Genomic DNA, 25,144 nt, shown 5'->3' on the forward strand with positions numbered 1-25,144 from the left:
CATCGACACACACAAATTAATCGTGAAAAAATTCCGTTCAAGACAAGACTTATAATAACTTTCTCAAGTTAAAATATAGTTATTTATACTAAAAAGTGTCTTAATAACAAAGTTCGTAGTCTTGACACCAGGCTATTTACATTAAATAACAATCTTGGTTTTTAAATTGATATTAAAATAATTAAAAATATATATACTTTCATAAATACAAATATATTAATATATATGTGCAGCATAGGTTTGAACTACATACAAAATCTCGATCAACGAGACTAGTTTTTACCAGTGCTTGTAAAAAAGTTATTTTTCAAGTTCACGATGGCTGGATTTACAGAAAGTGCTTTGGTTAAAAAATTGCTGGACTTAAATCCGTCACAGCAGAGTATCCAGACTTTATCGTTGTGGTTAATCCATCATAGAAAACATCACAGTACTATAGTTAAAGTTTGGTACAGAGAAATGTGCAAAGGTATAAATAATTAATAAAAAAATAACAAAAGTATACTTATATTTCATTGTACATAAATTTAAATTATTTATAAATAAAAAAAACAATTGGTAATGTTGAAATAATATTTTTAATTATTTTCCTGTTGGTTATTCTGACAAGATACTATTTTTATTTATTTATTTTATTGTATATTTTCTAGCCAGAGACAATCGTAAGTTGATGTTCATGTATTTGGCAAATGATGTAATACAGAACAGCAAGAAAAAAGGTCCGGAATTTGGTAAAGAGTACGAAGTATTTTTGCCAAAAGCTTTTGAGCATATGAAAGGATTTGATGAAAAAACTCGGGAGAGATTGAATAGACTGCTTCAGATTTGGGAAGAACGGGGTGTTTATGATAAAGCACAAATTTTGGAGTTCAAAACTACGTTAGATTCCGCTAATGAACCTACCAAGGAACCTGGTACTCCTCCTCCGAGAAAAAAACCAAAAATTGAGGAAAAAATCAAAGTTAAGGTACTATACGATTTTTAAAAAATAAATATCAATTTATTTTGCATGTAGATGAATTAAGCTAAATAATTCTTAAATATTATTGTAAGCTATGATTGTTTGATCAATAATCATTCGGTTTATTCTACAGACATCAACACATAAGGTTGAAAAGAAAGAGAAAAAGGATAAGAAAGAGAAAAAAGAACGGAAAAAATCAGAGACTGAAGTTGAAGTTGATGGTACCAAAGAATTACATGTTACACTGAGTCCTAGAACACCTGCTGGAGATCCGCCAGAAACTGAAGAGCTTATTAAAGCTTTGATGGTAAGATTTAATTTTTATAATTTAATTCTAAACGTCTATAATGACTAATATTTTTTTAAAGGATTTGGAGAACACAGCATCATCGGACGCAAACGTGAGAGAAAGAATAGCGTCACTGCCTCCAGAAGTATCAGAAGTGTCTTTACTAGCTAACTTAGCAGATCGTTCAGCGGCAGATCAATTGAGCATTGCAGTTAATGAAGCCGCTACATTACTCGCTGACTACAATGGACGTTTGCAAGCAGAAATGGAGGACCGTCGAAGACTATTAACAATGCTCAGGGATTATACTTTAGCACAAAGGCAACTGCTGCAGCAAGCTCAATCAACACTCGATGTAATTTATTTTTATTACTTATAATTAAATATTGAAATTATTTTTTACAATAATTATATTGATAATTTTTTTTTTTTACAGGATTACAAAGAAAAGTTAAAAAAGATATGTGCAGTACGGGCTGAAGTAAAGTCACACATTTCAAATCTACCAGATTTAACGCAATTACCAGACGTTACTGGTGGTTTAGCACCGTTACCATCCGCCGGAGATCTTTTTTCACTTCACTAGTAAACGCTTTTACTAATTATTAAATTTAAAAATAATTTTTACATTTAATTAGTTAGTTATTGAATAGATATAAAATTAAAAAACAACAGAAATATATTAACGACACTTGAAATCGTTAAACAAAAATTGATTTAAAGTAGAATCAATACTTTTATCAATTGACTATTCAATTTGTTTTAATTAATTTGTTGATTAATAGGTATATAGAATGATTAATTAATTAATTAATTAATTTAACTGAGATGACTCTTGATAAAGGCAGATCACAAACTTCCTCATAACGCTGTGATTTTTTTTCAAACAAATGAAAAAAAAGTTTTATTGAACAAAATTTATGATTAAATCAAGTAAAACTAAACTGACAAATAAATAAATAGATAAATTGTATCTATGGGAGCTTCCTAAAAATAATATTATTGAATCAAGATTTAAGTAAATAATTTTATGCTAAGTATGAGAGCTTGAAAGAATGTATTTTTAATGACTGCGAATGCTTTTAAATAATAATTATTATTAATTATTACCTAATTATCATCATTAATAATGTACGCTTAATGATGTTATATTTTTCTCATGTCATGAGGTAATTGATTTTGAATAAATTTATTCTGTTATATTTAGAAAAATAATTAGTTTGGAATTAAAAATATTCGCTTTAGTTTTTTTTTTTTTTTAATTTTAAAAACTATCAAATATTATTTAAATTTAATTATTGAAATATTTGCTGTATATTTTTTTTGGCTATGAATTAATAGTGTATTAGTTGTAAATATGTACCTTTAGATAATTAAATAAAAATCATTTTTATTATAATTATTTTCAAGTGAATATACGCACGGATATTATTATATTTTTGAATTTTTTAAATGGTAAATAAAAAATTGTACAATTAACTTATCTAATTTATTTAAGTAATTAAAAATCTAAGATATTTTATTAACTTTTACAAAATCGTTGATTTTCAATTATTATTTATAAATAACAAAGTAAAGAAATAAAAAAAAAAAATATCAGGAAGACATGGTGCTAAATTTTGAATTCAACTAAATAAATTTAAATAAAATTAATGACTCGAGCTGCTTTTAAATGTGCGCATGAAAGGGCTAAATTAAAAAAATTAATATGTCTAATTTAATTTAATGTTAATCAACCATTTGCATAACGTCATGATTTATTTGTGGTAAATTTAAAGATGATAAATTAACTACTGTGTTGTTTATTAATTCTCAAGTTTCGTGTGAATGCGGTGGTCGAGTTGGTTTCAGGATGAGTTTTCCAGTGTCGTCACAGCTCATATTAAAATCACGCAAAACACTACGCGCTCGTTGTGTTATTATACTTGGTGCTATCACACGTCCGTGGACTCCAAGCATGAATAATATTACTGAAAAAAAAAAAAAAAAATAATAATAATAATAATAATAATAATAATAATTTGTTTCTAAAATTATCATTATTATTTGTTGTGAGCCTACTTAAAAATATCTCAATTTCATCCTTACTGTTTTATTCATAAAAATTTTTTTTTCTTGATTGCAATAAAATTATCAATTGTTAAGTAAATTACTCCACTTAATTTTTATTTTAAAAACCCATTTAACCGCTTAAATCAACAGAAATCTGACAATTTTTTTAATTTTTATAAAATACTAATTAAAAAAAAAAAAAAAAAAATTTTTTTAATTTTCACTTGTAGTTTTTTTTTAATTTTTAAATTTAGAATTTTTTATTTAAAATTTTTCATAAAAATTTAGTTGTTATAAATATCTAAAACATTAATAGATATTTTTTTTTAATTTCAATATCATAAAATATAATTACCTAATAAAATACTAGCTAGTGCAAAAATAGGATGATTATAAAGACTTTGTGTAAACGATACTGCTGATGTATTTGGATCTGTTAACCAATGCCATGCTCCTACTGCTGTACAAATTGAAATAAAACCTAAAAGTACTGAAAAAATAAAAATAATTAGTATTTATGAATCAACTACCCAAAAATTAAATTAAAAAAAAAATATAATACTTCTCCATCTCAGCGTTGAAGGTTGCAAACTAGCAATAACTTCGGTAAGTCTCCTTTCAAAAGCTTTGAGATCTAAAAAAATGATTTTTAATTTATAATACACATTTTTAACTGACAAATTAAAACATTTTTACGGATCACTAAATTTACCTTCACAAACGGTCTGGTCAAGTGACATGTTGATTTAAATTTAACTTCACAGATTAATTATATTCTATTTATAACTATTGTAACTATCAGAAATTTATTATTTATTAAAGTTGTAATCAAAATAGACTTTTATAAGCACTGTATTTACACCGGGAAAATAAATAAATAAATAAACAAACTGACAATTTGTTAAATTAAAAATTTTGAATTCGATGATTTGGTGAGTGTTAAATATTTATTGTAAAAATTTATTAACTTAAAAAATAATAGAATTAATCTCATTTATTATAAATATATGAGTATTAGTTAATATAATTTTCATAACCCCAAACATTATCTTGTGTCGCTAGTTTATTATTTTAATACTTTATTTTACTAGCAGATGACGCTAACACTTTATTACAAGATTTTTTACTTTTTCCATTATTTCGCATCAATATTATCAAAAATTCGCAACAATATTTATTTTAAAAATTTTTTTAACAAATTAATTACAATAAAAAAATGCTTCTAAAAATTTTAACTTGTAATTTTTATTAATTTTCACATGTGAAACTTTTTAATTAAATTTAATTAAAAAATTTTCTAAATCTGTCAACTTTAGTGTTATGATTTTTTAAATAAATTTTTTCATAATTATTGCATTAAAAAAATGAAAAAAAAAATTGACATTTAGAAATTATAATAAATTAAAAATGCAATTTTTTAAAAATAATTTTTCGGAAAACATTTTTTTGTTAAATAAAATTAAAAAATGGGTAAGTGACTATCGACCAAATTAATATATCTATAAATCAAATTGTTCTCTTCTCTAAACGTTAACGTCACAAAAATTTTCTACAACTATTTAAATATTCAATAAAACAATAATTTACTGCAAAAGTTTTATTTTCATAATTAAATTGGTGATTTAACCAATACATACTATAAATATTTATATTTATCTTCATCACTTACATTGTAATTTTTTTTTTCGTTTAAAAATGAATATAAATATCTATTGTTTAAACTTTAAAGACAATTACAAATTATCACAGATTAAAATTATAATTAAATCTCAAAGCTACAAGTTACGAGTTATTTAGAATATCAGTTTGTTATATTACTGATAAATTATATATTGGTATTATTATCGATTCTGACGTAGCATTTGATTGTCACATAAGGAATACCAAGCTCAAAATCATTTCTCGGCCAGTATTTCAGCACGGGTGATTGCTGAGGACGTTCGTCTTTTACTGAGAAGTAAGCGAACAAAACAGTTGCCGTGTAACTTGCTATGAAAATTAACAAATGCCAGAAAGCATGTAGATATGGGAAATTTAAATTCATCCATGTGTCACAGAATAGACGGTCATTGAGCCAACAGACGACAGCTAGGATCCATACTGCTCCACATCTTACACCAAGCCTGTATACTCGCATGGATTTTGTCCTTTCAAAAAATTGAAATTAAACTTTAAAAATGATCAATTATTTTATTTTTTACTTAATTCAAAAATTACTTTTTGAGCTCAAGAATCATAAATCCAAATGCAGGAATCGCTAAACACATTAAAGCAAATGCATTTATTGCCGGATGCACGACTGATAAACCTGTTGCTATTAATGTTGGCAGCACGATGAACATTGAAAATAATTTCCTGTTGTTGCGGAATATACTTGGCAAATATCTTCGTGGGAAAAATATACAAAGTCCAGTCATGTAAACCCATAGTATCGCTAACTCGTCTAACAGTTGTCCTAAAAAACATATATAATTAAATTAACTTATAATACCCAAATCACGTACTACATAAATATATAACACTATCTAAAACACAATAATAGTCATCTTTATATTGGCTTCCGATAAAACACTGGCTAAAAGATAAATTACAAGGCTGCTTACTAATGACATCGATTAAAATCAACAAAGGAATTCTTTCGGGCATGAGTCATGTTTTTGTTTGTATTTATCCACCACGAAATCGAATTGAGTTATAAAAATTTCTTACCTATCAATGACAATGTCGCGTGGAAGTACGCACTACTTATTCCAACTATCATCAACAAAAACCAGATAATATGTATCGCTGGATTCACGAATCTCCCGTAGTCTTTGAACAAATGCATCAGTATTGGCGGAAGTAATAGAAATACCACATTGCTGAACTAAAAAGTGAATAAATTAGTAAAATTTTAAGGAAACTAAAGTTAGCTGATGTTTTTAATTTTTTGATTTTCTTTTAATTAATAAATTAGAACTAAAAAATATTTTTAAAAAATTTCACGCATTGTTTTTCACGTTTTTTGCAATTGAAAATATTTTTTTAATTTTTTGTAATCATTTTTTCAGTAAAAAAAAATTCTAAAAATTTTACAGTGAAAAATTTTTATTTTTTTTTTTTATTAATTAAATTAGCAATAAAAAATATTTTTAAAAAATTGCCCGTATAGTTTTTCTAATTTTTTATATGTGGAATTTTTTTGCAATAAATTTATTAATAAAAAAAATTCTAAAAAAGTTTAGATGTCGGCTAGCTTTATTTTCATAAAATTTTATTAATATATAATTTAAATAAAAATTAATAATTCTTAAATTAGAAGATATTTGATCGTATTTTAATTTTTTAAGTATTATTTTAAAAATAAAAATAAAATTAGCAGATATCTGACATTTTTTAAGATTTTTAATTAAATAAGTTATAAAAAAAAAATTTCATGCGTAGATTTAAAAACAATAATTTGAATTTTTTAATCTGTCAATAAACTGTCAAATTTTTAGTAGTTCTAGTTTCAGTTTTAATAAATTTATTAAAAATATACAAACTGTATTCATAAACTCAGCAATACTTGGAGAAATCTTATAATTTCCTTCACACCAATCAACTGGTGAACTTCCTGGTTCAAAAGGTTCCCACATTATTGCTAAGTGTTGTCTTTATTAATCATATAAAATAATAACTGACGGTTAATGTCAAGTGTCAATTGTACAGAAGACCTTAGTGTTTTTATTAAAATAAAAAAAACAACAATAAGTAATTAAATCCGATTGTTGATTTAAACTGTCATAAAAGAATATTTCAACCACGCACTTGCAAGCGCTTTGTATACTTCAGTGTGTCAAAACATTTCACAGTGACAGGAGTCTGAATCTGCTGATGTAGATGTAGACACACCAACATATAGATAGACTCTAGATGTTTCCATGAGTTTCCTTTGTCGAAGGAAAGATCGAATTAAAATGAATATAAAAAGAGAAAGGGATTAATCTGCACATGCGTATTTTCAAATTGGCTATATATAGGTCTTTAGTTTTTATTTCTCTAAGTAGATGTCACTTCGATCTTGATCTTCATTCAGTGCATTAATTTTATTATTTAATTTTTTTGTTTTGTAACTTGTACTAACGTAATTTTCATAAATTTCATCTTTAAAAGTTGTAAAATAATTATAAGTGCAATTTTTTTTAAATAACTTTTTGGAGCAAATTTATTTGTTAAAAAAAATTAAAAAATTGTCACATGACAGCTAACGTTAATGTCATAATTTCAAATTTTCACGCCATAATTGCAATTTTACTTACCATCGGTAAGTTTGTCTGCCATTTTATCAATAGTTTCATGTACCGCCAAAAATTCCCGCCAAATAAATACAATATGGCGTTTGTTGTTGTCAAGTGTTATTAAGTTACAATTCTCCACGTGAATGTCCGCAAAAATTCCCCACAATTCATCGGTGTAAATAAATAAATCCAAAGTATTAATTATTAGACTATTTCTTTACTAAATAATTAATAAAATAACCACAATAGAATTATATTAAATCAACAAAGTTATTAAAAAACAATCAAAAATGCCTTTGAAAATAAGACCGATGCGTTATGCCCACCCTGAAGGGCACACTGACGTTTGTTATTTCGACGGTGAAAGGTAACTACATTAATCGCTAACAATTTATATTTTGAACATTTAGTATATTTATTTATTTATTTATTTATTTATTATTAAAATTAAAATTAAAACTCTAGAGGTGGCCTAGTAACATGCGGTGGAGATGGAGACGTAAGATTCTGGCTAGACCTGATGGATGACGACCCGTCAGCTGTGTGTGTAGCTGAGCAAGCGACAGCTTGTGTGTCAAAAAAGAGCAAAATATACGTCGGGAATGACAACAACTCGGTCCAGATTCTGACACACCCGAACCTGGACCGTGAGGGCATTCTCACGCGATTCACTGCGACAGTATCATCGCTTGTGACATCTCGAAAGAGTAATTTAATCGTTTCAGGAGCCTGTGACATGCGCATCCAAGTAACAAACATCGAGACCAACAGCAGCGTCGAGCTGACCGGCCACGAGGCTCCGATCCTCGGTCTGACCCTAGACCCCCTCGAAGAGTTCGTGTCTTCCTCCAGCGCCGACGGGTCCATAAAAGTCTGGAGCATAAAAGAAAAAAAGTCCGTTCACACCTGGAGCAACGTTGTCCCCAAGTGTAACTCTTTTTTCACCGCCAAGGCCCACTGCACTCCGTCATTTAACGCCAAAGACGGTAGCTGGCTCGCGTATTCTCACCAGAAAGACGTCGTCTTCGTCGAGAGGAACTCCTGGAGAGAAACGAACCGCTTTAAATGTCCAACTCTTAAAACCGAGATTAACATTTGCAAATCTTCCGAGTGCGGGACAAGAATAGCAGCTTGCTCGATCGTCGGTGAGATCGTTGTCTGGAGCACGGAAAATTCTTCAGTAATCGGCTACGTGGAGCACTCACAGTCCGCTAAAATAACTTCCCTGGTTTGGAATTTAAAGAAACCTTCGGAGCTTGCTTTTTGTGACAGCCTTGGCCAGCTGGGCTGCGTCGACGTAACTTTAGAGGACGGAGAAACTGCTTCTATCGCTGGAACAGACCTGGACAATGACAACGACAACGACATCTACGCGGAACTAGGTCTTGACAGAGATGACGATGATGATGACAATGAAAATGTGATATCGCTGAACAAAATCAAAGCTACCGTGGATGACGACCAGAAGAGTGTCTCCAGTATGTCGTCGGCAAAAGCTTCAAAAGCAGTTGCTGAAGTAAACATGCAGGAGCCGTTCCAGCCAGGATCAACGCCAGTCCATTTATTATCCCGCTTCATGGTCTGGAACGACGTGGGAATCGTCAAGTGCTACACGAGTGAGGATTCCGAGGACTCGAGCATCGATGTTGAGTTCCACGACGCTTCAGTCCACCACGGGATGAACGTACGCAACTATCTGAAACACACGATAGCTTCTCTGTCCTGCGAAACTCTGGCGATGAGCTGTCCGTCTAATGATGGGACTCCCAGTAAGTTGGTGGTAATTTCTCTGCAAGGATGGGGCTCCGGGAACAAAGAGTGGTCTGCGGACTTGCCGGAAGATGAAGAGTCTGTTTGTGTGGCTGCTGGCAGCACTTTTGTTGCCTTGGCGACTTCTAAAGGAAATTTGAGGCTATTTCTGGTAAGTGGAGTCCAGAGAGAAATAATTGCATTACCTGGACCGGTAGTAGCGATGAACGCAGTGGGTAACCAGTTGGTAGTTGCTTGTCACAAGGCTTCTGGGTTCAAGGACCAATTCATGTCGTTGCTCTGGATCCAAGTTCGTGGCTCGGGTTTGAAGAGCAGGGAAATAAATTTGCCTTTGACTCCAGGCTCAGAGCTGATGTGGCTGGGGCTGTCCGACGCTGCGTCTCCGGTGGTGATGGATGCGGATGGAGTTATCAGGATATTCCACAAGCAGTCGAATTTGTGGCGTGTTGCTGCTGATACTGATAAATATCCGAAGGGTAAAATGGATCATTACTTTATCGTGGGTGTCAGCGAGAGGGAGAAATTGATCAGGTGTATCTTGTGCAAGGGTAGTCGTTACCCGCCGACTACTCCAAGGCCTAATGTCATCGAGGTGGACTTGAAGGTGCCGCTCTGTGATCCAGATACGGAGAAAACTAAGAAGGAGGCGAATATTTGGCAGATTGGTGCTAATCCTAGTGAAGAAACTACGGCTCTCTTTACGCTGATTGCCTTTTTCTGTGAAGCTAATACTGAGTTCCGTGTGGTCGATTTGTGCCAGAATACTGCGGAGCTGAGTGTCATTGAACTGGCGGTAAAGTACGCGACCAGGTCCGGTAAAATGGCCCTGGCTAAAAAATTGCAGGCGATTGCTGAGGAGAAAAATAGAAAGCAGATGGCTGGTAGAAATGGAGATGTCGTTGAGGAAGAGGAAGATATTTTTACGGGTATGGATGAGACTGGAGCGAAAGACACCCAAGAAGATATTATTCTTACGCCGATTGCCAGGCCGACTCAGGACATTGTCATTCGTCCGTCGCCGTTCAGTTTGAAGAAGAAGAATCCGTTTTTGAAGAAAACTAACTCCCCGGGAGTCAAAGGGCTGGATGGGTTGAATAGTCTGCCGGAAAAAGCTCCAAAGACACCTGTTACTCCGGTGGTTAAAACAGCGAAAAAAAGTTTGGGGAAGAAGGAAAGTTTTGTCAAGTGGTATGAGAGGAATAAGGCTGATTTGGAGAAGGAGTTTCCTAATTTGAGTGGCACCGAGTTGTCGAAGGTTGGACACAAGAGGTACAAAGAAGAAAATGACTCGCAGTCTAATGGGACTGAAGATAGTGATAGTAGAAAAAGAAAATTGTCGAGTCCTGAAAATGATAGTCAGGCGAAGAAATCGACTGGTAATTTGTTGAATTTTTTACGTGATAAGTGATTAATTATTTTATTTTATTTTATTAGTAGATATATTTTTAAGAGACTGTACGTAATAAATATTTATAAGAATAATTGGATGAAATAATTTGATTATTTATTGCAGTTAGTTTAATGAGCGAGGAGTTGAGAAGAAAAATCGATCGGAGAAAGAGAAATACGTGTTTTTCTTAAACTGAAGCACTTGGTGACCTAGTTACGGGAGTATTGAATCTTGGTCTTGATAGTTGATGAAGTCGATTGAATGGCTCGTTTATTTGTAAGGTAGAAGTAAAGCAACAGTCTAAGTCTGCGTTTACGCTTTTACTCGTACCTAGACCGTTTAGTTTGCTCTCTCAGAATCATCGGCGACTATTGTACGTCAGTAGAGCATGATAGGAGGATAAATGAGAGTAAAAAGTAGAATAAACTCTCGAGGGAGTTGGTAATGTTACTTGAAATCCTTCTACTTAGGGGAATATAAAGTAACTACATTGTAAATAATTCATTATATGTCATTGAAAGAGCTTTTGCTTGATTACAGACTTTTATTTTATTAGATAAAAAAATTTTTTTTAATTTTATTTATTAAAAAATTTAAAAAATTTTTGTCAAAGAATTGATTTATTAATTAAACATTTAGTAAAAAGTTACTTTTATTCAGAAATTTAATCAATTGTTAATAAAATTTTTATTAAAGGTCCTACTCTGATAACGGATAAGACCCTGAAAATAAATAAATAAATTTTTTTTAGAAAGAATTTCATCCATTTTATTGAAACATTTTTATTTTTTTTTTGCTGACAAAAATTTTTTCGATTAATTAAATTAATAAAAAAATAATCACACTGAGTACAAGGTCGTTATGATAATTCTGAAGTTGTTTATTTTTTTTTTTTATCATTTCAACCTATGAAACTGATAAAATAGTTACAACTGATCCAAACAAATTCAAGTAGCATATTCTACTATCTACGATAATAAGCCAAAATACAAATTTAATAATCGAGTTGATAGATAACAAAAAAAGTGTGACAAAAATAAAAGTTGATAAGTGATGTTGATGGTATCAATTGCCGGTTTTAATTTGTATTGATAATTGACGGAATTACTACAATCGATAGCGTGGCCCTCGAGAACTATAATTTAATTGGCAGTTGAAAAAAAAAAAAAAAAGGGGTAATAATAATATAATGGGAGTTGTAATATAAATATGAATACCATAGCATAAAAGAATAATGTAGTCTATTTTTCAGGCTTGCATGCAGAACCATAGTCTCAACTGAAGAATTTCTATATTTTATCCCCCACAAACCGGCTGTGCAACTCGTCACTTCTTATATATATTTCTCATATTTATCCTATCGTTCTTAGTAGTTCGAGAAACACGGTTCTCTTATTGTGTCTATCTATTGTGTCTGGTTTTAAAATTTTTATTTTTATTTTAAATAGTTTAGGTTTTACGGTGAATTTTATTATTTATTTTATTTTTGGTATTTCATCTTACTTTTAATTATTCATTCAAGTTAATTTTAGAATTCTTAGGAGTTTCATCTATTAACATTAAATAATAATGGACTACTTTTAATTAGAGCAATTAAAAGTATATTAGTCTACTATTTTTAAATCAATTTTTTTTGTATTAAAATCAAGAGGTTTTAATTTACCTGATTTTTTTGGAGCAAAAAGTGTTCTATTTTTTTTTTTTTTTTTTATTTTCAATCAAACAATTTAATTTTTAAATCTAATTTTTTTTTCAATCCTAAAAAAATTTTTATTAAAAATAATTATAATACTTTTTGCTCAAAATAAAAATTATTTACTGACATGCTTCGATATTTTTGTTTAAGAATTATTTAAAAATTATTAAATCACGTGCTTTAATTTTTTTTTTTAATTTTACTCTAAAATTCAATGCTAAAAATTTAATTTAAAAACTTAATTTGATTTTTAAAAATTGAAATGAATTTTTACTTAAAAAAAAATTATAACACTTTTTGCTGAAAAGAAAAATTATTTACTGATATGCTTCGATATTTTTATTTAAGTAAAAATTCATCTCAATTTTTAAAAATCAAATTAAATTTTTATCATTGAATTTTAGAGAAAAATTAAAGCACGAGATTAAATAATTTTTTTTTTTCACAAGTAATATTTTTTTATGTAAAAAAAAAAAAAACTCCAAAAAATCATTTAATTTATTGCAATAAATTATCAGGCTGAATTGAAAATAAATATCTCACTTACTCCAAACAATAAATATTTAGAAAAATAATATACTGATACACACAGAAGTAAGTGAGTAAATAATGATAATAATAATACCACCAAATTGAATATAAGTTCGTTCACGTGTGGGATTTGTACAGTAGAGTAGTGTATCCGATAACTTAAACCCGGAAGGGCTAGAGGAGCGACGAAGGAGGAAAGTAAGCGGCTTTGGCTACATTCTTTATTTTGTCTTTTGCCGTTAGTTCGCCGGTATCCGTTGCACAGGTAACACTGTGTATGTGCGCTTTACCCACAAGGTGTATACAAAAAAACAGAGTGGTTTTTTTCTATCAACAAGTACAACTGGTTTTTCCTGCTTCAACTTCTGTAAACTTCATTTGTTAATTTAAATTAGATAAAAAAAAATCTAATTGTTAAATTAATATAAATTATTAAAACAAACACCATGACTGACACTCCAAAAACCGGTGAGTAATAATTATATATTTATAATTTATAATTTTTTATTAATAAGTAAAGTAACATTAAAATATTTAAGCACTTTTAATTGAGCTTTACTGCAAATTTATTTTTATTTATAAATATATAGGAACGCTAATTTTAAAGCCACGCGTTCGGCTTCGGTTGCGTCAGTAACCCGTCAACTCATGTGTAACATTTAAATACACTTGCTGGTCATTCAGTTCTATTAAGTTTTTTCAAATAATTGTTCTCGGAACAATAGTATCTTTTTCAAACGATATGTTATCGCTTCCTTCTTATTCATCCAAGTTAAAGTACTTTTTTTTTATTTATTTTTTTATTTTATGTCAATTGATAAACTTTGCAAATGATACTAAAGTTAGCCGTCGTTTTCAATTATTTGATTTTTTTTTAATAATTAAATTGAAACAAATATTTTTAAAAAATTTTACTTAAAGTTTTTGAAATTTTTTACAAGTGGCATTTTTAAAAAAATTTTTTTTTAATATTTTTTTCAATAAAAAAATATTCTAAAAATTTTTAAATGTCAGCTAACTTAATTTTCATACTTTTCAACTATTTTTTTTTATCAGATTAAAATTAGCAGTCACTTGACAATTTTTAAATTTTAGTTAAAAAAATTTTTTGCAAAAAATTGTTTTTAAAAATTGCATTTTTTTTTTCAAATTTTTTTTTTGCCATAATTTATTTGTTACAAAATTATTAAATATAATATGCTAAATTAATTTTAATTTTTTTTCTTTCAAATCGTTATTTACGTCAAAAATATTTATATTTTTTTAATTCTAATAATCATCATTATTTCCCTGCACGTGGATCAGATATGATAGTTTGTATATTATTTTGCTGATTAAAAAATTCCTTTTTACTTTTATCATTTTTCATACGTTGGATAATTATTTTGTAATAACATCAATTTTATTTATCCTTCTTACTTATGGTAATAATTTATTTACTGTTTGTTCTGACAATAAATATTGTTGACAATAATTATAATAAATAAATTAATTAAATACTAAATATTATGTTTTAAATTTTCATTTAAAACGTCAAAATAATAAAAATATTTGCTAGAATAAAATTTTCCGTGTTATTAATTACATAAAGAAGGCCAACTAATTGCTGGTAAAATTAAGCGATAAAGTATTGCCGGGTTCTTAATGTAATTAGATATTAAATTAAAGTGAGCTACATAAAATACATTTTTATTGATAATAAATGATTTTACAAATAACAAGTGAAATATACAAAAAAATTACATCAGCTTCTTAAAAATTTTTTATGATAATGATAACGTTAGATTATTTAGATAAATAAAATCAAATAGAATAAATTTTCTTAAGAAAAATAAAAACAAAATTGCTAATAATTTTTATTTATTTATTTATTTATTTTTTTTTAGATTATAAACCCCTGGATCCTATTCAAGATGCGATGGGAATAATGGGACGTTGGCAGATAATCATAACAGTTGCGATTTCTCTCATAAACTTTCCCGCAGCTTGGCATCAGCTTTCAATAGCTGTTCTCGCACCTGGACAAGATTTCACGTGTGTATCACCGCCGTCATTCAATACCAGCGCTTCTATGCTGAAGGCATGCAAGGTCCAGGTCAATGAGAGTATGACTGTCGAATGCGACAAGTTTGAATATGATACCAGTGTCTTTAAGTCTACTATCATCTCTCAGGTAATTTTTTTATTAATTAAGAATGAAAATAATCTTCAATAAGAATTACAGGTCTTAAAATTCACAGGACAAAAATTATTCTTATTTTTAATGATCAATTTTTTATTGCTGCAAGACTTTTGTTTCTTTTAAGACTTTTTTGAGTACTAAAATAAAAATGTTAAAATAACTAAATAATTTTCAAAATTTTTCTATCAAATAAATTATAATAAAAAAAAATAATTTCTGAAAATTCGGACTTATAATTTTTATTTGGAATTTTTTTCATTACAATTCAATTGTAATAAAAATTTTAAAAATAACAAAATTTTTGTCGAATTCAATATTAAAGAAATACAATTTAATGACTACATATAAATTATTAACAACCTTGCAGTCATTATGTGACTGCCGTGACTTGTAAAATATAAATGAATAAAATTTTGCTTTATTAAATAATGACTTTTATTAAATTGCACTGTACTTTCTTAACTATTGACATTTTTAAAGATATAAGCTCATCCCGATGTTACACTCATCAAGAGCTTTCATTTGAGTATCCACATGCATTTTGATATATTTTTCATATATATATATATATATATATATATATATATATATATATATATATATATATATATATATATATATATATATATATATATATATATATATATATATATATATATATATATAAATATATGAAAAATTGATGTGGGTACTCAAATGAAATGTCTCGATTTAATACCTATAATTCTTAATAATTAAGAACTAAAAATACAAATTTATCAAATAAAAATAATAATTTTCAGTGGGACTTGGTATGCAGTCGTAAATTCCTTCTGAGCTTAGCCCAACCATTGACACAATTTGGTATTCTTCTTGGCAACATGGGGTTTGGAATAATTGCTGATAAGTAAGTCAATTTATCATTCTCATAAAAATATCAATCAATAACAGAAAGATAACTTATGAAATAATAAAAATGTAAGTTAAAAACAATATAATACATTGACCTAAGATGATCTCTGGAGATTTAAAAATTTCATTGATAAATTCAATGAAATTAATTCATATCAATAAAACACATTAATATTAATATACAATAGTTAATACTATAATTTATCTTTGAATGTAGGGTCGGCCGGAAAATTCCTTTGATGATAGCGGTGGTTGTCCAAGCAGTAGCAGGAATTATAAGTGTCTTCATGCCGATGTATGAATTGTTTTTGTTCTTTAAATTCGTTTCCGCCATCGCTACTGGCGGTACTATGCTCATTAGTTTTGTCGTTGGTAAGTTTTATCTATAAATTTCATCAGTTTATATTTACTGTAGAGTATAAATTAAATATCATACTTAATGAATAAAAATATATTAATAAAATATGAAATAAATTTCAGTTATGGAAATAGTCGGGATAGAATGGCGGTCAAGAATTTCAATCCTCTTCCACATTCCATTTCTACTAGGGTTTTTATGTATCCCACTATTTTCATACTTAACTGGCACATGGGACGGTTACTGGCTGACAATATCAATTCCGCCGTTCTTGCTGTTATCCTACTACTGGTAATTTATTTGTTTATTACTTTAATAATTGCGTGATGAATTTTATTGAGATAATAAACATTTTTTAAATAGTAAATTATTTAATAATGTTAATCTAGGTTGATTCCTGAGTCTCCAAGATGGTTGTTAGCCGTCGGAAAAGTTAAACAGGCACGCAAAGTATTAATGAAAGCGGCTCAGAGAAACAATATTCCTGAAGAAAAAGTAACCGCTGCGATAGAAGCTCATGAAAATTTATTGAATAGAGATAGCACCAACGTAGTTGTTGATGGTGAACAAAGAACTTACAATATGATTGATTTGGTGCGTACACCTAACATGAGGATAAAAACGGTGTGCATCGTTATTAATTGGCTTGTCTGTGGCTTGGGTTTCTTTGGTCTTGGACATTATCTTGGTCATGTAGGAGGAAATGTATTGAGCAATCTCGCTGTTTCAGGTATTAATATTAATATTTATTATTATTATTATTATTATTATTATTATTTTTTTTTTTTTTTTTTTTTTTTTTTTATTAAATGGTAAAGAATCAGTCATTCATTAAAATAAAAAACATTTTGTGTTACAGATGCATAAGGGCCAATAAAGAAATTTTTTTTTTTAAATTAATTAATGTTCTAAGAATATATAACTATAAGAAAAAGAAATTCTTTAAAGATTTGAATTTTTTACAAACTTAAAAAAAAATTTTTTTTTTTAATTTGGATTATTTTTAGGCTTGAAAATTTTTTTTTTATTTTATCTTATTAATTTATTAATTTCAATGGTTTTTAAGAGAAATCTAAACAAGGTGTTAATATTGTAATTTGAAAAAATGTTTGAGATTTTTCAATTTAAATTTTTAATATTCTGATAAAAAAAATTTTTTTTTTGCATTATACTTTTAAATAATAATTATTTTAATTCCAAAAAAATTTTTTTATCATTATTATGTCATCTGTAACATGATTTAACTTCACTAACAATAGAACTCATTAATGATTTTTTTTTTAATATTAATTCTTAAATATTAAAAATTCTTGAATATTAATTTTATAATTCTCTCCTTTCAGCTGCATTCCAACTGCCAGGATTATTACTTGTCTACATACTAATCCAACGAGTATCACGAATAAAAATTTTAATCACCTCAAACCTCGTAGGAGGAATAAGTTTATTGCTAATCGTTCCACTTTACCATTATTACACAATGAAACTGATCTTAGTAACAATCGGTATCACCGCGATGACTGTCAGCTTCCCAACAATTTACTTATACACTGGAGAACTGTTTCCAACAGTAGTAAGAAACATTGGGTTTGGAGCTTGCAGTGTTGCCTCGAGATTCGGCAGCATCGTCGCGCCGTTTTTGATTGTCGCTGTACAGTATTCGTTTCAATAAAAAAAAATATTTATAATCCATCACTAAAAATTCAATTGAACTAAATATTAATTTTATTTTTAGGAGGATGACATACCCGAGTGGATAATTCCGGTAATTTTCGGCATTGGTCCCATCATCGGAGCTGGTCTTTGTTATTTCTTGCCGGAGACAATGGATTGTAAGCTGCCAGAGACGATTGAAGATGGTGAAAATTTCAAAAAGTAATTATTATAATTGATTTATCTTTAAAAAAAATTTTTATTGTAATTAATTTTAATTAAAAAAAATTTTTTTTTTTCAGAAAAAATAATACAACTCCCCTCGAGACTGTAAGCTAAATTAATTTTTAATTCTAAGGCATAGACTGTCTTAAATTAAATCATTTCCATCGCAAAGTTATCATCCATTTTAAATATATGTTACTTTTATTTAAATAATATTTAACTTTAAGTTAAAAATTAAAACTTAAATAATTTATAATTTTTCCTTTAGGTTTATTAATATAAATTAATATCATTTCGATAATTTATTACTCGTTTCTACATTAAAAGTGTATCCATGACTGCATCAATAATTAAAAAAAAAAAGCTGATAAGCTTCTACCTCAGTGATTTATTTTCAAATTTCGACTTTAAATTTGTCGAGTTTTTATTTTTGTATTTTTTTATCAATGCTTATTTTTATTATAATTTATGATATTATATAATTACTTTAATATTATAAAAACGGCACTTGAATTCACATGTATCCTGTTGTTTGTGTGTCAAAATATACGCTTAGATCACGATAAAAGCGGTGTTGTTAATTATTAACTATCAATCATTACATTACCATAGGAAAATAATTAATAATTAAAAAAAAAATTTTTAACAACTTATTAAATTGAGTTGCATGGGTAATTAATTTATCAAGAGAAATTATTACAGGCCTTTCTGTTATTTATTGACGGCTGAATCAGCATCAGGAAATTTGCGCTTAAGTTATTATTATTAAAATTGTTAGTTGTATTTAAGTTGGCTAAATTATAATTTATAGTAATAGACAATTAACGGGAGTTTTGTTTTAGTTTCACTTTATAGTGTCGTATTACGTTGTTCGACCCAGATAGATCAATTGGTAGATTTAGAGTATAAGTACTTGCGACACCGTTTGTTCTCGAGGAGCTTGATTTCCATATTTCACTGCGCTACTTTTTTAATCAAGTCTTTTATTTAATGTTGATGTACTTTTGCTATTATTAAATTAATCTCACTTAGTAATGACCTTGAATTCATTATTTAAATTTATATTATTAATAGGTAATAGCTTCTTTTGTTAATACTAGAGTAAATCAACAAATTAAGGAATATTATTCATTAATTATTTTATTACAAATGTTTATATATATATATATATATATATATATATATATATATATATATATATATATATATATATATATATATATATATATATATATATATATATATATATATTTCATATTTGTCAATTTATATTTTACTAAGTTTATTTATTGTAATAAAAAACGTAAAAATTTTTTATGTTCTTATTACGTTCTTTATTATGTACTTATTATGTTCTTATATACGGAAAAAACAAGATGAAAATGGATATCATCCCAGATTATACTGTGTGATATCTAGATTATACTCATTGTAATCTGGATTATACTAGCTACTATCTAAAATTTTTTTTCACTCAGTATAATCTAAGATGATATCCAGTGTCATCTTGTTCTTTCCGTGTAGTTTTAATGATTTCTTCATAAAAAAAAAAATTATTAATAGTTTTTATAATATAAATATTTTAAAAATTTTCTAATAAATAATTGTAAGGTAAAAAGATCCATTTATTGACACTGGCCTAGTTAATAACGTTGCAATTTTATTTTTATTTAAAAAAAAAAATTAATAAATATTATTTTTTAATTATAAATTTTAAGAAAATTGGTTTTTTGAAAACATTTAATTTTTTTTAATTAGAATAAAATTGCAAGTGTCAAACAACTAGGCCAGTGTCCATAACTGGGTCTTTTACCTTATTACTGCGGGAGAAATTTATATTATCATCCTATTGATAAAATAGTTTCCTCACTAAGATTTTATAGCTATTGAGTTTTAAATATGTTATTCAGTTATCAAATTCTGTTTAAAATTTAATTACTGAACAATTACAGTAACTTTAATCCAAAAATATTAAGTCAATTAATTTGATATTGAACATTGAATTTCATCTCTTGCTTCAAGTCCGGATATAAATTGTATTGTAAGAGTTCGCTACTCAATTGATACAATTGTCAAGTCAATTATTAATTATTACCACTTGATTGAACTGTCTATCTTTATATTCCCTCAGTTAAAAATTCGTCTTACTTTGCAGAATGTAGTATTTATTGTGAAGATGTTTTGTCTAGACTGAGTGGAGAATACTTTACAAATTATAAATATTGAAAAAATTATTGAGCCAAAAATTTTTCTCAATCATAATTTGTAATTTTTAGCATTAATATAAATGATATTAAATTAATAAATTACGACGCAGATAGTTTTAAAGATTATGCTTCTTTAAAAATTACCTAATTTGGTATCACTAATATAACGTTATTAAAAGCCACATTTAAAAAGATAAAAAATTTCTGTTCTACGTCTCCACTCACTTGTCTATTAATAAAAACTTTTTATTGCAAAATTATATAAAGCAAATAAAGAAATAATCTCTAGAAAGAATACATTGTGTACGGAGTGAACGAAAGTCTGGGTATAAATTATAAGTTCATTCACATATAAATTATTAGACCAGTCTAATTGATAATTTACGGGCAGAAGGAACTTTTTTTTAGTCAGTTAGTCGAAATAAACTTCAGTGGTTTGTAAAGATTTCAACAGTTTTAATAATTTTATTTTGTGTATTTTTCATTGATAATTATTTTCTTTAATCATGACTGTTACTCCTAAAAGTGGTGAGTATTAATTTTATAAATATTTATCTTGATGATGATAAAAATTAACGATGAAGAGACCAAACTTACTATGTTATATGTTTATATTTTTATTTAAAGTAAAAATATATATTAACAATTTCACAGATTTTTTTTTTTTAATAATTTAATAGAAAATTTAGGAAAATCCCACAAAACAAATTTATAAAATTAAGAAAACTATTCAAAACTGCTCCAAAAATTTGAAATAAAAATAGTGATTACCAAAACATATAAAAAATTTTAAGACACCCATTCGCATTAAAAACTTTCTGATGATACAAAATTTAATTATAAAAATCTTTTTTAAAATAAAAATACCCTAGTCAGAAAATTTTCCTTTTTTTCTTAATTATATTATTATTACTCCAAAAATAATCATTACTGCCAGGATTTTCGCCGTAATTGCAAAAAATCAATTAATAATAAATGGTGTTAAATTTTTTATATTTCGGCAAAAATATTAGTAGTACAAGAAATTTTTTTTTCAAAGTCCACAATTTAATTTAAAAAAAAAAAAATATTTCTTAAGGTCAACAAAAAAGCCGCAATTGTAAAATTAATATTATAAAAACCCATTTTATCATATAAACACACTGGCTACAAAATGTTGCTTATTTTCTTAATAATATAGATTAATTTAATAGCTGATTGGCTAGATTTTTACATCCTGAATTTTAATTATCACCAAAAATAATAAAATCTGAAAACATTAATGAACTAATGAAATATATAAATTAATCTCAATTAATTTTAATGATAACAAAAAGTTTTGGACTTTATTTTAGATGAAAAACCTTTGGATCCTATCCAGGATGCAATGGGCGCAATGGGGCACTGGCAAATAATAATAACAATAGCAATTTCACTGATAAATTTTCCTGCAGCGTGGAATCAACTTGCGATAGCTGTGATCGCACCTCGACAAGATTTCACGTGTGTATCTCCATTGCCGATTAATCCAAATGACTCGATGCTAAATACTTGCTTCGTCAAAGTAAATGAAAGTTTACCAGAAGTTGAATGCGAGAAATTTACTTATGATGACAGTGCTTTTAAATCTACGATCGTCAGTCAGGTAATTCAACTTTTATTAAATTTATTAATTATTTGAAGAAATCTGAAAATTTCATTCAAAACGATAGTTCACAACTTCTGATTCTTATTCTAATAAATACGCTGTAGCAATTTTAAAATAATCTACTTTAAATTAATGATCATTTATGTCGCATTAGATATTAAATTAATTCTCGGTATTAATTTTATATGAAAATTAAGACTTTTTTAATGGTTTTACCAGGATTATATTTTTATTATCACTAGTGGAGCAATAAAATTTTTTGAAAAAGATAACAAATGTTTGTTTATAGTTATCACTCACTATCATGACAATTGTCAATATTATCAAATAATCTTATTCACTATTTATTAATTATATGATGTTATAAAGTAATGATTCAAAGTGGGAAATTTCACTAATATAAATAATCTGTTAATAACCAGAATTGTAATTATTATTATAAAATAATTTACATTTATTCCCCTCGATAGAAAATTATTCTATCCGAGATGTATCGTCACTTGTCTTAATAAAAATTAAAGTAAAAGTAGTAATTATCACCATTCTAAGAAACATAATTAGTAACTTAATTTTTTATTTTATTTAAAAAATAAATTTATGTTAAAAAAATTTTTTTTTTCAATTAAAATAAATAATAAATTAATTTATTACAGTGGAATTTAGTTTGCGAGCGTCAATATCTCTTGAGCTTTGCACAACCTTTGACTCAATTGGGAATTCTTGTGGGTAATATGCTCTTTGGAGTAATTGCTGACAAGTAAGCTTACCTAGAATTAATTCTTAAGAAAAAAAAAAAAATAATTATTAGAAATTTTTATTGATGATAATTGTTCAAAATAATTTTAGGATTGGTAGAAAAACTCCATTAATGATTGCCATAGTAGTTCAAGCTATAACAGGAATCATAACAGTATTCATGCCATCCTACGAATTATTTTTGTTATTCAAAGTAATTTCTGCTGTTGCTACCGGTGGTACAATGCTCATTAGTTTTGTCCTTGGTAGGTTGAATTTAAATTATTTTAAGCGTAATTTTATTATTGTAAATATTGTGTTTCATTAATAAAAAAAAAATTAATTTCAGTCATGGAAATTGTCGGCATCGAGACGCGTTCAAAAATCCTTACAATGTTCCACATCCCATTTCTTCTTGGATTTTTAAGTGTTCCGTTGATTTCATACCTTACAAGAACTTGGGACGGTTATTGGTTGACAATTTCTATTCCTGCGTTTTCGTTATTCTTCTATTATTGGTAATTTCATCATAAATCATCATTTCAAAAATTTAATTTTATAAAAAAAATCAGAAAGCCGTAATTTAAAAATTAAGAATTTCATAATTGGCAAAAATTTTAATTATTCATCAGGAATGTTAATTTTTTAATTGCAGTGAAAATATTCGTTGTTTAAAAAAATTATAAGAGACACATTTTGTAGAAAATTAAATTTTCTACAATTTTTTTCTAAGACCATGATTTTCGCCTCAAAAGAGCAAAAATCTTGGCCTTAATCATTAATTATGAGAATAAAATAAAATATATCATTTTAAAATTGAATTCTTGAATTGTATTGATTCAGGGTGATACCCGAGTCTCCAAGATGGCTTTTAACAGTAGGAAATATTAAAAAAGCGCAGTCAATTTTGATGAAAGCGGCGAAAAAGAACAAAATACCAGAGCAAAAAGTCTCTGTGGCGATAGACGATCACACAAATTTACTGAAACAAGATACTAGAACTGGAGTTGATGGTAATGAAAACTCAAAAACATACAGTGTTATTGATTTGGTACGAACACCAAATATGAGGATAAAAACACTGTGCATCGTGTTCAATTGGTTTAAATGTGGTATGGTATTTTTTGGAATTGAACATTATCTTGGTCACATGAGCGAAAATGTGTTAAGTGATCTTGCTATTTCAGGTAATTAACATAACATTTTCCGATTATTTTTCATCCGAATTTTAGATTGCAATTTTATCTTGTTTAATGCAAATATCCTTTAAAAAATCTACGGAATGATTTTCTAATTATTAAAGAATCCATTCCTTTTAAATTTTTAAATTTTTTAGTAATTTTGCTTATTAAACTTGATTTAGCTTAATTGAAAGCAATTAAATTATAAACTTCTTTTATTTCAGCGGCATTTCAATTCCCAGGACTTCTTCTTGTGTATATTTTGATATCCCGAGTGTCTCGTCTCAAAATTCTGATATGCGCGAACGTTTTATCAGGAATAAGTCTGCTATTGATGGTCGCGTTTCAGGACAGCCCTACTGTAAAGTTAATACTGGTTATAATCGGTATTACTTGCATGACTGTGAGCTTCCCAACAATATACTTGTACACTGGAGAATTATTTCCGACCGTAGTCAGAAATATTGGGTTTGGGGTTTGCAGTGTCGCTTCTAAACTCGGCAGCATTGTAGCGCCATTTTTCATCGACAATGTACGACAATTTTTTAATTCATATTATTTTATTATAAATTCTTCTTATTAATTATTAATTATAATTGCAGATTGCAAATTTATCTTTTTGGGTAGTTCCAGTAGTTTTTGGTATGGGTCCGATCTTGGGAGCTATTCTCTGCTACTGGTTACCTGAAACAATGGATTGCAAATTACCTGAGACAATTGAAGATGGTGAAAATTTCAAAAAGTATGTTGCTTTCCTTTTTAAAATATCATAAAAAAAAATGATTTTCATTATTTTTTGATAAAAAAAAATTTTTTTCTTTCTTTAGGAAGAGTAATAATTGTCAAGACAAGTGTCCAAGTTAAATAATTTTAGTAATTATTATCATTATTAATTGTTATTATTTATTATCTCAATGGACTCAAAACTGTATATGTGTTTTTTATATCATCATAATCACCATCAATTTTGACTCAAATTTAGAAAATTATATTTTTGCATATTTTTATATTATAGATACATAATATAATCGATTTTTGAAAAATAAATTTGAATTTAATTGTGAAGATTATTATAATTTTTTAAAATAAAAAGTTGAGAAAAATAATTCATCTGATTTAGGCGAAAAATCAATT

The 25,144-nt window shown here is 27.4% G+C and overlaps 6 protein-coding genes across 6 annotated transcripts; 4 read left to right on the plus strand and 2 right to left on the minus strand.

The window, feature by feature from the left end:
* Nucleotides 1-11: 11 nt before the first annotated feature.
* Nucleotides 12-2,816, plus strand: LOC141525091 (regulation of nuclear pre-mRNA domain-containing protein 1B). The gene is made up of 5 exons (XM_074239441.1): nt 12-469; nt 651-967; nt 1,095-1,271; nt 1,333-1,608; nt 1,690-2,816. The coding sequence occupies exons 1-5, from the start codon at nt 319-321 to the stop codon at nt 1,837-1,839; spliced, it is 1,071 nt and encodes a 356-aa protein (XP_074095542.1). The 5' UTR covers nt 12-318; the 3' UTR covers nt 1,840-2,816.
* Nucleotides 2,817-2,960: 144 nt separating this feature from the next.
* On the minus strand, nt 2,961-4,296 carry Cnep1r2 (CTD nuclear envelope phosphatase 1 regulatory subunit 2). The gene is made up of 4 exons (XM_074239443.1): nt 4,018-4,296; nt 3,868-3,939; nt 3,661-3,795; nt 2,961-3,223 (listed from the first exon to the last, which is right to left on the minus strand). Exons 1-4 carry the CDS (start codon nt 4,043-4,045, stop codon nt 3,066-3,068), a joined length of 393 nt encoding a protein of 130 aa, XP_074095544.1. The 5' UTR covers nt 4,046-4,296; the 3' UTR covers nt 2,961-3,065.
* Nucleotides 4,297-4,887: 591 nt separating this feature from the next.
* On the minus strand, nt 4,888-7,177 carry Bwa (alkaline ceramidase). The gene is made up of 4 exons (XM_074239442.1): nt 6,830-7,177; nt 6,015-6,171; nt 5,523-5,760; nt 4,888-5,452 (listed from the first exon to the last, which is right to left on the minus strand). Exons 1-4 carry the CDS (start codon nt 6,920-6,922, stop codon nt 5,131-5,133), a joined length of 810 nt encoding a protein of 269 aa, XP_074095543.1. The 5' UTR covers nt 6,923-7,177; the 3' UTR covers nt 4,888-5,130.
* A 491-nt stretch (nt 7,178-7,668) lies between these two features.
* Nucleotides 7,669-11,248, plus strand: LOC141525089 (WD repeat and HMG-box DNA-binding protein 1). Its single transcript, XM_074239439.1, has 3 exons — nt 7,669-7,931; nt 8,030-10,710; nt 10,848-11,248. Exons 1-3 carry the CDS (start codon nt 7,855-7,857, stop codon nt 10,913-10,915), a joined length of 2,826 nt encoding a protein of 941 aa, XP_074095540.1. The 5' UTR covers nt 7,669-7,854; the 3' UTR covers nt 10,916-11,248.
* Nucleotides 11,249-12,944: 1,696 nt separating this feature from the next.
* LOC141525090 (organic cation transporter protein-like) lies at nt 12,945-18,828 on the plus strand. Its single transcript, XM_074239440.1, has 9 exons — nt 12,945-13,419; nt 14,838-15,124; nt 15,916-16,019; nt 16,242-16,396; nt 16,505-16,673; nt 16,772-17,112; nt 17,726-18,033; nt 18,118-18,257; nt 18,338-18,828. Exons 1-9 carry the CDS (start codon nt 13,398-13,400, stop codon nt 18,372-18,374), a joined length of 1,563 nt encoding a protein of 520 aa, XP_074095541.1. The 5' UTR covers nt 12,945-13,397; the 3' UTR covers nt 18,375-18,828.
* Nucleotides 18,829-20,674: 1,846 nt separating this feature from the next.
* LOC141524829 (organic cation transporter protein-like) lies at nt 20,675-25,108 on the plus strand. Its single transcript, XM_074238938.1, has 9 exons — nt 20,675-20,995; nt 21,802-22,091; nt 22,748-22,851; nt 22,941-23,095; nt 23,179-23,347; nt 23,673-24,016; nt 24,235-24,542; nt 24,613-24,752; nt 24,838-25,108. The coding sequence occupies exons 1-9, from the start codon at nt 20,974-20,976 to the stop codon at nt 24,872-24,874; spliced, it is 1,569 nt and encodes a 522-aa protein (XP_074095039.1). The 5' UTR covers nt 20,675-20,973; the 3' UTR covers nt 24,875-25,108.
* The last annotated feature ends 36 nt before the right edge of the window (nt 25,109-25,144 follow it).

The sequence above is a fragment of the Cotesia typhae genome, unplaced genomic scaffold (genome assembly GCF_013202065.1).
Source record: "Cotesia typhae breed Kobodo isofemale line unplaced genomic scaffold, CoteBio_Ctyphae contig_23, whole genome shotgun sequence".
Taxonomy (NCBI): Eukaryota; Metazoa; Arthropoda; class Insecta; order Hymenoptera; family Braconidae; genus Cotesia; species Cotesia typhae.

Excerpts from the sequence above, each read along its gene's own strand:
- LOC141525089 (XM_074239439.1), top strand. The coding sequence starts at position 7,855 with ATGCCTTTGAAAATAAGACCGATGCGTTATGCCCACCCTGAAGGGCAC. Across the intron at positions 7,932-8,029 it reads TGTTATTTCGACGGTGAAAG|AGGTGGCCTAGTAACATGCG; the intron begins GTAACTACATTA and ends TTAAAACTCTAG. Across the intron at positions 10,711-10,847 it reads TCAGGCGAAGAAATCGACTG|TTAGTTTAATGAGCGAGGAG; the intron begins GTAATTTGTTGA and ends TATTTATTGCAG.
- LOC141525091 (XM_074239441.1), top strand. The coding sequence starts at position 319 with ATGGCTGGATTTACAGAAAGTGCTTTGGTTAAAAAATTGCTGGACTTA. Across the intron at positions 1,272-1,332 it reads AGCTTATTAAAGCTTTGATG|GATTTGGAGAACACAGCATC; the intron begins GTAAGATTTAAT and ends ATTTTTTTAAAG. Across the intron at positions 1,609-1,689 it reads AAGCTCAATCAACACTCGAT|GATTACAAAGAAAAGTTAAA; the intron begins GTAATTTATTTT and ends TTTTTTTTACAG.
- LOC141524829 (XM_074238938.1), top strand. The coding sequence starts at position 20,974 with ATGACTGTTACTCCTAAAAGTG. Across the intron at positions 24,017-24,234 it reads AAGTGATCTTGCTATTTCAG|CGGCATTTCAATTCCCAGGA; the intron begins GTAATTAACATA and ends CTTTTATTTCAG. Across the intron at positions 24,543-24,612 it reads CGCCATTTTTCATCGACAAT|ATTGCAAATTTATCTTTTTG; the intron begins GTACGACAATTT and ends TTATAATTGCAG.
- Bwa (XM_074239442.1), bottom strand. The coding sequence starts at position 6,922 with ATGTGGGAACCTTTTGAACCAGGAAGTTCACCAGTTGATTGGTGTGAA. Across the intron at positions 6,172-6,829 it reads TTGCTGAGTTTATGAATACA|TTCAGCAATGTGGTATTTCT; the intron begins GTTTGTATATTT and ends TTCACTTTTTAG. Across the intron at positions 5,453-5,522 it reads ATGATTCTTGAGCTCAAAAA|GACAAAATCCATGCGAGTAT; the intron begins GTAATTTTTGAA and ends ATTTTTTGAAAG.
- Cnep1r2 (XM_074239443.1), bottom strand. The coding sequence starts at position 4,045 with ATGTCACTTGACCAGACCGTTTGTGAAG. Across the intron at positions 3,796-3,867 it reads TTCAACGCTGAGATGGAGAA|TACTTTTAGGTTTTATTTCA; the intron begins GTATTATATTTT and ends TTATTTTTTCAG. Across the intron at positions 3,224-3,660 it reads ACTAGCTAGTATTTTATTAG|TAATATTATTCATGCTTGGA; the intron begins GTAATTATATTT and ends TTTTTTTTTCAG.
- LOC141525090 (XM_074239440.1), top strand. The coding sequence starts at position 13,398 with ATGACTGACACTCCAAAAACCG. Across the intron at positions 16,397-16,504 it reads GCTCATTAGTTTTGTCGTTG|TTATGGAAATAGTCGGGATA; the intron begins GTAAGTTTTATC and ends AATAAATTTCAG. Across the intron at positions 16,674-16,771 it reads TTGCTGTTATCCTACTACTG|GTTGATTCCTGAGTCTCCAA; the intron begins GTAATTTATTTG and ends ATGTTAATCTAG.